At 47.6% G+C, this 12,664-nt stretch overlaps 2 protein-coding genes across 2 annotated transcripts; one reads left to right on the top strand and one right to left on the bottom strand.

Moving 5' to 3' along the window:
- Positions 1-454: 454 nt before the first annotated feature.
- On the bottom strand, positions 455-2,137 carry K441DRAFT_570287 (uncharacterized protein; the record flags this gene model as incomplete). The annotated part of the gene is made up of 3 exons (XM_067643910.1): positions 455-1,704; positions 1,755-2,051; positions 2,110-2,137. The coding sequence occupies 3 exons, from the start codon at positions 2,135-2,137 to the stop codon at positions 455-457; spliced, it is 1,575 nt and encodes a 524-aa protein (XP_067501975.1).
- A 1,782-nt stretch (positions 2,138-3,919) lies between these two features.
- Positions 3,920-6,870, top strand: K441DRAFT_697875 (WD40 repeat-like protein). Its single transcript, XM_067653015.1, has 10 exons — positions 3,920-4,268; positions 4,330-4,351; positions 4,424-4,503; positions 4,552-4,626; positions 4,690-4,809; positions 4,875-4,895; positions 4,981-5,142; positions 5,197-5,256; positions 5,317-5,423; positions 5,728-6,870. Exons 1-10 carry the CDS (start codon positions 4,218-4,220, stop codon positions 6,629-6,631), a joined length of 1,602 nt encoding a protein of 533 aa, XP_067501976.1. The 5' UTR covers positions 3,920-4,217; the 3' UTR covers positions 6,632-6,870.
- The last annotated feature ends 5,794 nt before the right edge of the window (positions 6,871-12,664 follow it).

Genomic DNA, 12,664 nt, shown 5'->3' on the forward strand with positions numbered 1-12,664 from the left:
TCGTGAGAGCCGTCCAGCGCCGTCAAAAGGTACGCATCAGCTCGCGAACTAGTGTATGCAGTTTATGTAATCCCATAGCGTTGTCAGATTGTCGTGACTGAGGAACTCGGTTAAGGCAGGCAAATTCAAGTAGTCTGACGTGCGGGTGTTTGAGAAAGACAGCTTTAAAGTTCTGTTTATTATCTTTTCCTTCGCAGGTTGAAAGAGGCCCATTCTCTCCAGTCCTTCCTTCCCCCCCGTATCATCACATTCGTTAATCTCCCAATAAAACCCAATCCCACCGAGAATCCGGTCAATCGCCCTCGCGCCTTGCTGAATCGCTTCCATACTTCATCGTCACAACAGCAGTCAACAGCAAAGCCGACCACCCAAGCTCAAGAGTCCGTGTGACAGTCATGAATAACGCACGGGCGGCGTTCCACGTCCTTGTCCCTTTCCAGGGAATATTCACGCATCACGAGTACCGCGGCACGCCGGCGCTGCCACTCGAGCTGGATCCGGCCCCCAGGCCCGGGTCGCCGAAGGGATCGCGTCCGCTCGGCGAGAACTGGTTGACGCTGCCGGAGCCCGACACGTGGCTCGACGGTGCCGCCGAATGGTAGTCGCCGAGCTCAGGTTGCCAGATGGGGAAGCCATCGAGTGGCTGGCTCTCCCCGATCGGCTTGCCGCGAGAGTAGTCGGCAAGGCTGCCGTTGATGCCGGTGAGGGCCCATGCGAAGACGGCGACGTCGCGGATACTGTTCATGAAGTCGACCTGCGACGGGCCGGCCTGGGCGTGGCCTTGTTGCGGACCGCCGTAGCCCGCAGGCATGGCGGGATGCACGGCACCCAGAGGAAAGGGCGGAGGTTGAGGCAATGGTGGGAGGAACATAGGCTCTGGAGCCCAGGGTGCCGCGAATGTCCCGTTGCGGTATTGTGGTTGCGCGACGGGAATCTGAGGCTGCGCTGTTGGTGGGATCATCGGACGCGCCCGGCGGAGACAAACCACGAGTCCGTCCGAGGTGCACGAAACCACTGCTTCGAGTTCGATGGGCTCGTTATGGTCTGATGCTGCGGATTCTGGGGACGACGTCGACGAGTGCGGGTTGCTGGCGTTCCCTAAAACACCCTCGTGCGAGTCCGAGGGATTGATGCTGTCGCCCCAGTTTGTTCGCGATGCAGAGAGGCCTTCGTCACTACCGACATCAATACTGTTAGAAGGATTGCCATGGGAATTCGGTTCATCAGATGATGTTCCCGACAGGCCTCTTAGGTCAATTCCACCCTCGTCTTCATCATCGTCAGATATGACGTCGGTCATGGTCTCGTCCTCACTCTCCGATGTGTTAGTATCGGTGTCGGACGTGTCGTCTTGCCGCGGATCGCGAAAAAAGAAGCGGAGATAGGCAATGGAATCATTACCCTTGGCCGTCTCCAGGCATCTGACGGCATCTTCCAAGCAGTTCTCTTGAATACAGTAATAGAAGCTTCGGCCTTTCATGACCTCGCCAGAGATGCCAATAATCTGTTCAATGCCATTTGTGGCGTACATAACAGTCAAGGTCCGGGTAAATCGATTAAGGAAAAGCGCGGCACGAGGCTCGTGGGTCTGTTCCTGCGGGCCGAGGGTGAATTTGCTGGACAGGTGAGATAGCATATGGTATCGAGGGTCCTTCGGAGAGGAAGAGAACAAGCGCCGCACCATTGGCGCCTCGACAGCCCTCTCTGTGGCCAAGATTAATGAGTGAAGTAGAAACGGGACGGGATTTGCATACTTTGGCTGCTCATTCCACGTCGATAGACGCTGGTGCAGCACACCATCACGTCGTAGACGACCGAGAAGCAACACTCGCAACCAATCCACTGGCCTTGGCGGTTCTTGATTTGGCAATAGGCGAGGACAGCAGCTTTGTCGAGCTTCACACCTCGACTGTGGAGCTGCCTCGCGAGAGGAATCTCATCGGGGTGGAAAAACTCCCAGCAAGACCTGTTGACGACTTCGTCAGGAGTGTGTCCGAGAATGTCCACAACAGAGTCGGAGCAATAGAGGATTCGTGCATCGTGGGTGAGGTCTGCAGTCGCGCGAATCAGCAACCTTTCTGATATCTCGCTAACCGAGTGCTAACTAACCGTGAATTGTGATGAAGGTGGTGTCCATTTTTTCTAAAGTGTACCCGTCGAGCTGGTTGGGCTGGTCGAGGTGTGGCGTACGGGACGAATTCCGCGAAAGACTTCAAAGACTTCAAAGGCTTCCAGGCTTCCAGGCTTCACTCCAGACACTTCACGACTCCAGGCTTCACGACGCCAGGCTTCACAACTCCAGAGCTGCTGTTGTCCAGAGGTCGAATCTAATAATTCGCGCAGGACCAGCGGTGTGAAAAAAGGGACAGATGTGTCCGGTTGATGTATCTATAAAGGTACCACGAGGGATCGATCATGTAGTGGTCGTGTTCTACAGTCGCGGTATGCTGTATGCACCGTCCGTTCGCAAAGTGTCAGGATAAGGTTGTTGGTGTGACGGGAGACAGCGTAGTACTGGTGGAGGGTTGGACCCGTTTCCACAGTTGAGTTGGTCAAGGGGACTCGGGGTCACTGCCTGGCCGCCGTCGGAGGTCGGAACTGTCGAGACATACATAGTCGGATTTCAAGTGTTATACAGGTTATGAGGATCTGAGCAGGGATTGGACGGGAAACTGTGATAACTAGATTATCTCGACGAGGCGTCCATAGACGTATGAAAATTGAGAAATTGGCGTGGCCTCGTTGGTCGCTAGAGTTTGGGTTGCAATGCCTGTCAGATGGATGCGCATTGCAGGCCGAGTCCTTGCTCCTCGGACGAGTCCATGGGTGGTGGGCGAATGGGATGGCGGGGTGCCTGTGGAGTGCTTGCCCTACTCTAGAACGCAAACGGGCAGAAGTTGCCGGGGGGAATTTGGGGGGGGGAACTTGAAGGGGATTTGGGGAGGGCGCAGGGTGCAGCAAGGCGTGCGACAGTTCTGCAAAGTGCCAATTGAGCAATTGAGCGGAAGAGAGCTCTAGGCCGGCTCATGGCGTGCAGTTCATACTGGTGCGTGATGAGGCAGGGCGAGAACTCGCTTCTACCAAGCCGCCAAACCAGGAATTTGGGGGACTTTGGAGCAGCTTCACTGACGGCGAGCAAGCCCGCCCGCACGCGCTTAAAATATATCTTGGCGCAGATCATAATGCAGCCGTTGCGCCTTGTCAACGCCTCAGTGTCAGCTCACATGGTGGACAAGATGGCCGTCGCAGGTGCCCATTGCCGTTCTAGCCTGACGGCTTCGCGCGGCACGGCTGCGGAAGTCGTGCCAGGTAGTCCAGCGTGCCAGTAGTCCAACGTGCCAGTAGTCCAACGTGCCACAAAGCCCAAAAGCGTGGGAGACAGAGCCAAACGCCTGGGGTTTGCCGGTGAGCCCAGCAGCCGGCTAGTGGCATACTGTAGTCTTTCTTCGCTCTAACCCAGCACTTTCCGCTCACGTGTACCTAAGATAACTACGTAGAGAGTCTAGCCCCGACAGGTGGTATCAAGACGCCAGGGAACAAACCGTAAGCAGAAGTAAATAAATGAAACGCCTCTAGCTCGTACAAGCAGTGAAGCCAACGCTCTGGCCACAGGCTGTCGTAATTCGGACGTCGGAAGAGCGCTGGGTTGTGGTGGGTTGCGGTGAGTTGCGCCCGGTTGCGGCCGGTTTAGGTAGCTGGTGTGTACCGCAAGTCGCAGTGACATGCAAAGTTGAATCGCCGATGAGACGAGAATGATCGACAGATCCGCCTCCAGCATTTCGGCGCTAACCCCCAAAATCGCCTCGGCGAACGTCCACAATAGCCAAAGCCAACAACCACCCGGAGCCTATCGTGCCCAACACACACACACAGACACGCAAAACAACCTGCCCGCTACCAAGTAAACAGGATAATTCTCAATTCCCAATTGGACATGCTTTGACCCATCCGTTGTGGCTTGGGGCGAACATTGCTTCCTCTTACACTTTTCGCCACCCTCGCTCTGCACAACCCCCTCCCCCCAAAGATACTGGTTATACTCCCAAAGTGCCCTCTTCTCCGCCCCGCCACTGCAATTCGCTCGTATTCGTCTGCAATATTGGCCAGGTGCAGGCTTTTCCACCTCACCATCCTCTTCAAGACCCAACTGGCTTTCTGCACCCTGCATTAGTGACCACACATCTGCAAAAGGCCCAAGCAGACGGCGCTATAACGAGATGCATACACAAGGCGACTTGCCCTCGCTTAGAGCGTCAGTGAGGCTGGGTGTACGTACCCACAATCTTCCCCTCCGATAGGTAGAGTCTCTAACATTGTATTACCTGATAGGGTAAGGATTCGAAAATCGCAAGTCAGTCGCTATATCGTTTTTATTTTTATTTTTATTTTTTACTTCTTGTCAATGCGTACTCATTCTATTAAGCTCCTTGGTATGACGTCAAATTTTATCCCTATACATCGGCTGGCGTTGGTCCGGTCTTTGCCGTCGTAGGGGATCGAGATGTTCGTCCACTTTCTCCTCCTCTCCGTGTATAATCTTATACTGTCTAGACCGTCGTATGTCGCTGTGTCTTTGAAAAGGGTAAAGCCATCGAAGTCATTCGTTGGTTCAAAGATGACGATGAGGTAAAACTTTGCCTTCTTCATACCTGGAGGAGATCGCAAACTAAATCAATTCTCCGGAGCTAGAACGCCTCGTTGAATAGTGTCGAGTGGTCGCAAAGCCACAGTGGAGACCCGTTGGTATGCATTGCTGGCGGTGTTCCGAAAATTAAGATCCTGAATGTCAAGACTGGTGAGCTGGTTACGGTATGTCCGACAGTGAATTCACTGAGATCTTCTTCCTGTCGAGGAATGGGCTGATGGGAAGGTAGACTCTTACTGGACATGGCGCTGTGAGTATTTCCATTCCATTGATCTAGTTTACAAAGAGTCAATCTTCTGTTTCGTCTTCGTTCTTCTGTTTTAACATGATTCTAGTTAATCAATGATCTGGCTATTTCGCCAGTTTCCCCTCGAATACTTGCATCTGGGTCTATGGACCATTCGATACGAATATGGAGTCTAGATCCTGCTCATGCGAAGAGTCCTACCGCCGTGAAATGTGGTGGAGAAGGACACAAGGAAGGCGTGTTGACTGTGGTATGTTATGGAAATCAAACAACTTCTTAAGCAGCGACAGCTTACCTTCATCAGGCGTTTCATCGTACAGGTCGATATCTCCTTTCTGGTGGTATGGACACCATCGTCAATCTTGTCAGTTCATATTCATGGATCATACCCAGGAATCTAGAACTCGGTCACTAATTCAGACAGTGGGTAATACCTGAATTACCAGACGGGAACACTGGAACAGACAAACCAACCCTCATCCACTATCCACACTTCTCAACAACAGAAATTCATACAGATTTTGTTGATTGGTGAGTGGTAGTTAGAGCACTCTTCTATTCCTTCAACAATGCTGTTTTTCGTAGAGAGAATCTCTTGTCCTTTTCTTTCGCAATCACTGTTATAAACCACACCCGCTTATCCCGAGCAAAACATGTCGCTCTAAAGATACGATTCCACCATCACCGCTCTCACAAGCCCTTCAGCACCCAAACGCCATTCCCCACCAACCCTCCAAACCCACCCAATACCCCCCTTCCTCTCTCACCACAAAAAACCCCCCAAACCCCAAACCCCACCCTCTCAACCCAACTAACCATCTCCACCCACCCGCAGCGCTCGCTTCTACAACGACCTAATCCTTTCCCGCTCCGCCAAAGAAAACAAGCTCCTCCTCTGGCGCATCGACCATTTCACCAGCTCCACGCCTCCCCCCCCGCCCTCCGCAGCCCCGATCCCCTCCTCCGCCACCGCCACCTCCACCGCCAACGACTCTAGCGGCACCCGCTCCGCCTGGGGCGGCCGCTTCCAGCGCCTGCTGCAGTTCGACGCCCCGCACACGAACCTGTTCTACATGCGCTTCGGGCTGTTTCATGAGCACGGGCAGAGGCCCGCGCTGGGGCTGGGGAACGAGCGGAGTCGGGTTTTCTGGTGGGATCTGCAGCGGCTGGAGGAGGGGCCGGCGGAGGGCGAAGGCGGGTTTAAGGTGCCGGGGAAGAAGGGGAGGAGGGATGGGCCTGGGGGGGGAGCCGGCGGAGGGCTGTTGGGGCTGGGAGTGGGTGGGGGGAGCAGGCCCGGCCTGGGGCGCGAGGAGAGCATTGCGAGTAACGTGTCGCATGCGAGTTCGGCGGCTGTGTCGTCGGCGGCGGCGTCGGCGGCGTCGTCGGTGTCGGCGGATAATGGTCAGGCGGCGGCCGCAACCGCGGCTGCTTCGGTTGGTAATCCGGCTGCTGCGCCTGCGACTGGGTTGGGTGATTTGGCTAGAGAGAAAGAAAGGGAGAAGGAGAAGGAAAAGGAGGTGGCGGCGAAGGAGGGCAGAGTCGTGAAAGCGAGTGTTGGCGTTGGCGATCCGTTCCATCCCATCCCTGCGCATAAGAGTGTTGTGGTGGGGAAGGTGACGTTTGCGACAAGGCAGATTAGTTGGAGTCGTGGTGGGGAGTGGGCGGTGGCTGTTGGGGATCAGGGCATGGTGTGTCTGTTTCGGCGGTTGGAGGATGGGGCTGGTGGGAGTGCTTCATAAAGGAGAGGAAGTGGGGAATAGGTGGGAAGGGGGGAAAGAAGGAGAACAGGAGAGAAAGGGTAAAGGAGGGGGGTTGGGATGGGTCACGTTGAGTCAGGAGAGTATTGGTGGTCTTGGTTAAGTCTGGAGATGGCTTGACATTCTCAATCTAGACCCGCGCTTTTCAGGCCGAGAGAACATGCCAGCTAGATATCCCTCCCTTTCATCTGATATGTCTGACTCGTCTATCCAGCCCAAATTTCACCCTTCCATCCTCTTTCCCCACTCTAACCTCTTCGTCGTCCCAGATGCAGTGCCGATTTCCAAGGAGAGTAACCATTCACATATGTAACCAAATGCGGAAGTTAAGAGACAGCTGTGAAAACAATTCCCGGAATTTAGAAACCGAATCCCATGATGATGTCCCCCCTCTCTAAAAGATAAAAATACCAGAACGAAAACGCATGTGACTGCCTGGAAGATGCTGTGTCCTTGCCAATCGCAAGCACACCGCCTCTCTACACCTCTTCGTGAGAGCGCGCCGAGCTATAAAGAGGTGGTGTACTTACTTGTAGGTGTTAGGTTAGCTTACACTGACCATCATTGCCGGAATCGTTCTTGATGCTCTTCTTGATTACTGCATGGTCCATTTTCCACAAATTTTTATCCAGCTCAATCTCATCAGGATCTACTTTCTCGAGAAAGTATATCATGATATCGGAAACATTCTTGACGTCTTCCCAATGTTTGTTCACGTAAATTGAATCGTCTATCAAAAATACCTGAATACAGTGTGTTCGACAGGCAAGCCGCTCAACGAGCGCGCCTGCGATTGATTGATTAATAATCAATTAATCGCAACCAGGAATTGTCATTAAGTAATTAATTGCAACTATGAATTCTCATTAAGCGCCTGCGATTGATTGATATAAAATCTCACTAACAGAGGTGGTTCGTGATAGACTTTTGGTGTTGAGGTGTCTGATTTTGATGAGGTGTGCAGCAATTAAATACGCCAAGATTAACAGGTTTAGCGTAGTCTGCCACTAGAACGCGTTTTATTAGCTGTATTTGCTTGCGCCTATCCCCATAGAGTTTTCTTAATTGTCTTCCAACCTCCATTACCTTAACTACCTCTAATACTATGTCTCTTAACCCCTTTCAACGAGCTAAACGAAGGCCTAGAACCTCGCCCTTACCCTTACTATCTTTATCATCATCAAATTTGACACCGTTAACGCGTAATTCCCCTATTCTAATTAACGACGCGCCTAAATCGCAGGGTAGTGAGGCACCTAAAATACCTACTTTACCTTAACCAACTCTATTAAATACACGACTGGGCAACGCTATAGCTTCTTATATCTTTACAATTAAGTAGGACGAGCTTCGCTATGATTTAAATCTATTAAAAGAACCTTGCTATTAAGCCAGGCACAAGCGGCACGTTAATACTGGTTTTACACCCTCACTAATCTATAGGCATGGTGCAGATATTAAGGATAAAAAGGGTAGGCGCTGGTGGGTTTATAAGCTCTGCTATATCTCTAAACAATACTAGGAGGGCGTATATCTATTAAAAAGTACTACCAAAGCAGCAAGGCATATAAGAAAACGGTATAACATCACTACCACATAAGACAGCGGAAATATTAAATTATTAACGTCTCTACCAGGCAGCCCTTTTAAAGTTGCTATTACCGCAACTCTAAAGCCTACTACTAAATCTAAAGCAGCGAACTCTTAAATACTATTTAACAGCGAGAAATATAATTAAAATTATGTGGATTGGATTATTGCTAATAATATAACCTTTTAGCAGGTATGTAGCTTACGGCTTAAGAAGCTACTTACTATACCTTATTTAGCTACTACCTTAACTGGCACTATTAGTGAATAGGTGTAAGGGATATTATTGCGGACACCTTAGGTTGCCCTTAGGACAACCCCTAGACGCCCCTTAGATAGTCGCCGGTCACGTGCCGGAGGCACGTGCCTATAGTATATAGTCTCCACGATTCTAGAGGCCTTACCTCCTTAAGGATTCGTCTCTCTCACTAATCTATTTTATTCCAATCGTGTCCTTATAGCCCCCTGTCTATAAGATCCCCTTATATTCGAATTCTTTTTACTCTTTTTTAAAAGGGTAGTCGGCTTTAAGGACCAGATTGTTTATTTATATTATTTATTTATAACTACTATTTTCCCTTAAAATCTCGCGATAACCTAAACGGAAACTCTACGGATACCTTATAGAAAGCCATCGCGTAAAGGTAGGAAGGTCCCTCTAATAGCGAGAGATTGCGATAATATAACCCTCTAGGTAAGACGGCTGAACGAGCCCTAATACCTAGATGCTCCAGGAGCTTAAAGACTCTTATACACCTACGGTTACCGGCAACGCTAAGGAAAATATAGATACCCTCTACAACGGTTATAATACTGCTAGAAAGCAGCTAGAACCCCTCTGGCCCTACCTAGGCTAATTAGAAGATTAAGCGCTAGAGGCAACTCTAAAATCTTTCCCTAAGCCAAAAATGCTAGAGGAATATACTAATATATTTAACTAGGGAACTAACTGGAACCCTCCCGGAAGATTACCGGCCTATAATTAGTATAGTGGTGGTGTATAGACTGCTTACGAGCTAAGTGGGCCTACCCCTTTAGATAATCTAAGCCAATTACTAACTTAAGACCCGAGCCCCGTTAGGAAGCCTATACTAGCTACTAGTACTAACACTACCTCTATAGCAGGAGCCTCCCTAGGCCCGAGTTTAGAAGGTTAAGAGCCCTATACCAATCTCCTTTAAGATAAATATTAGGAAGCTGTCGCAAGGCTCTTAGAAGCTATGTGGGAGGAAGCCACTAATAAATATATTAGAACCCTCTAAGGGCAAATCTAGATCTAGTAGGGTCTAATCTAAGCTAGATAAATTCTTTTATAACCTAGTTAAGGTTAAGGGCTTTTTAGGGGCTACCTAGTACTTACCTAAAAAGGTATAGAAGACTTAAAGAGGCACTTATATAATAAATGGAAAAAGGATATAAACTAACTAGCTAAGGCCTCTAATAGTCTAGAACTTCATTATAGACCTAATGCTTAATAGCTAGACGATTGGGTTCGCAAGGTAGATAACTTCTTTAAGATGCTAATAATATAAGATAATACTAAAGAGCGTATATGCTGGATTATTAGCAAGATTAAAGACCGATTGCTAAACCAGATCGCGCTTAATTAACTCAATAAAGAGTAAATTATAATATGGCTATAGCTATAGACCTTCCTAAAGGGTTAGACCTAAGATCCGTATATTATATAATATAATAATGCAGAATAATTCTAGAATGGTACGCAGCTAGACCATTAAGACTTCCGCTAGTTTATAAACTTCGTAGAAACTTATACTCAATAGATAGATCTAGAGCCCTTTAAAAACAAAAACGGCAGCGTCCGTAAGAAGAAGAAGATTAGATTTATCTAGGCTAGAATTAAGCTAGTAATTCGTGATAAAATAAAGCGCGTAGGAGCCCTACCGCAGATTACCGTATATGCGGATTTTAAATGAGCGGTTCTAAACGCTAAGGATGCGGTAAGGAACCAGACCTCTTCCAGTAGGAAGCTAGGGGGTTACTAGAAGCGCGGGCACTCTAGCAGTAACATAGGGTAGATTTAATCTTTAAAGAAGCCGTTCTTAAAGAGAATTTTAGAAGGGTTAAAGTTAGGAACCTTAAATAACGGGAAAGACTCCTAGGGCCAACCCGATACCCGTCTAGCACCTTTATAGGAACACTCTAAGAAGTTAAGAGAAAACTCTAGAGGTAGATCTTATTGGAAAAACAAGCAGGGTAATAACCGCACTAATAATCTAAAAAAAGAAAAGCCCTAGTTACGGACCTCTCCCGGCTATAACTAGGGCAAGATATAGAAGGAGAGACTCTCCGTATTGCTATTAAGCTAGAAATAACACTCCCTATAAGTAAGGTATAATAGTTCTAAGTACTATATAACAGCGGCGCCGAAATTAATCTTATATAATATGATTTGGTAAAAGAGCATAAACTTATCCTATTGTAAAGGTAGCGGAAACCTATTATAGGCTTCCTAGATAAGTATCGGATTAAACTATATAGTGCCTATAAGCTTATAGTATTAGTGGCTAATATACATAACTGCACTAAGGTAGTTGGCCCGCAACCCTTTTAGGTAGCTAACTTTGTAGGTTATAACCTTATCCTTAGATACCCTTAGCTAGCGGAAGCAGATCCTAAGATACGCTTTAAGACTAGAGCCTTTAAATGGTGGAACGATAAAGATTTAGAAGGGCGTATATTACTAATAAGCCTAAAGGACATTCTAGAGAATGTAGCCCTAGGTGAAATAGTATACGCTTTATACCTAAAGGAGTATCAGATCTAACCCCTATTTGGTAGCAAGATGGGTATAGAGCTTAGTATAGGTAATAACCCCTTTATAATGGAGACCCTACGGGGAACTGCCGGATAGGTCGCGGAGATATTATAGGGAGGCGGCGATCTTAAGGATCTTACGAGATACTTTAACCGCTATAAATTACTCTAGCTTAAGTAATATACGGAGAGTATGCTACGGCACCTCAAACGCTGCGTTAAGGAGTTCCCTACCCTCTACTAGCTACCGCATAAAACGGTTTAATATACGGTGGCAACTATATATAAGCAACCACTATAGCGTATAACGCTGCCTATAAGTATTTTAAGGGAGCTCTAGGACCTACCTAATAATAACACAAAGGACAAACGCGACCCCGATTTGTTAAATATCCTAGCAGGCCTAAGGGACTTACTAAGGGTATTTTCGGGTAGGAGAGTAAAAGTCCTACTATAGAACTTGGAGTACGATTATGTAATTAATTTAGAAGAAGGCAAATAACCGCCGAACCTTCCTATCTATAACCTCTCGCGTAAAGAGCTTAAGATCCTACGGGAGTACCTTAATAGGTCACTGGAAAAGGGGTGGATCCGGCCTAGTAAGTTGCCATTAGGTGTATTAATCCTCTTCGTCCTAAAACTAGATAGAACTATAAGGCTATGCGTAGACTATCGCGGTCTTAATAAGATTATAATTAAGAACCGTTACCTACTACTACTGGTTAGTGAAATGCTGGATCAACTATTTAGGGCGAAGATCTTTATAAAGCTAGATCTATAAGACGCCTACTATAGGCTCCGTATTAAAGAAGGGGATAAGTAGAAGACCGCTTTTAAGACCTAATACGGCTACTTTAAGTATCTAATAATGCCTTTTAGGCTAGCTAATGCGCCTATAATATTCCAATCGTATATTTACAGAGCCTTAGGGGGACTAGTCGACCATATATATGTCGTCTATTTAGATAACATCTTAATCTATTTAGAAGATGAGGATTAACACAAATAATACGTCCGCGAAGTGCTGGAACGTTTAGATAATTAGGGCCTCTACGCTAAGGCGTTAAAGTATGTCTTTAATACCAAGCAGGTTAAGTTCCTGGGTTATATTATAACGCCTATAGGTATAGTTATAGACCTAGTATAGGTATAGACAATTTAGGAGTAGCTAGAGCCAGAGAGCTACTAGGATATTTAAGTGTTCCTAGGCTTTGCCAATTTCTATAGGCGCTTTATCTATAACTACTCGGATATCGCCTAATACCTATCTAACTATATTATAAAAGCTTCCCAAGACCTAACCTAAGGAGTAAAAAGCTTAAAGGCGGTAAGGAAGAAAACTAAGAAGGGACTAACTAAATAGTATAAGCTATGGTTATGGCCTAAAAAGGTTTAGAAGGCCTTTTAGGAACTTTACGCAAAGTTTACGGAAGCTTTATTGCTGCGGCATTTTAACCCAGATTAGCTATTAATAATAATCACTAATATATTGAATTTTGCCCTTACTGGTATCCTATTATAACCTAATAGGCATCCGGATGCTACCTAGCTCTATTAGAGACCAGTAGTATTTTATAGCAGAAAATTCTAGGGACCTAAAGTTAGGTATTATACCCACGATAAGGAACTACTGGCTATAGTTAACTG

This window comes from Cenococcum geophilum (genome assembly GCF_001692895.1).
Source record: "Cenococcum geophilum 1.58 unplaced genomic scaffold K441scaffold_32, whole genome shotgun sequence".
Classification (NCBI taxonomy): Eukaryota; Fungi; Ascomycota; class Dothideomycetes; order Gloniales; family Gloniaceae; genus Cenococcum; species Cenococcum geophilum.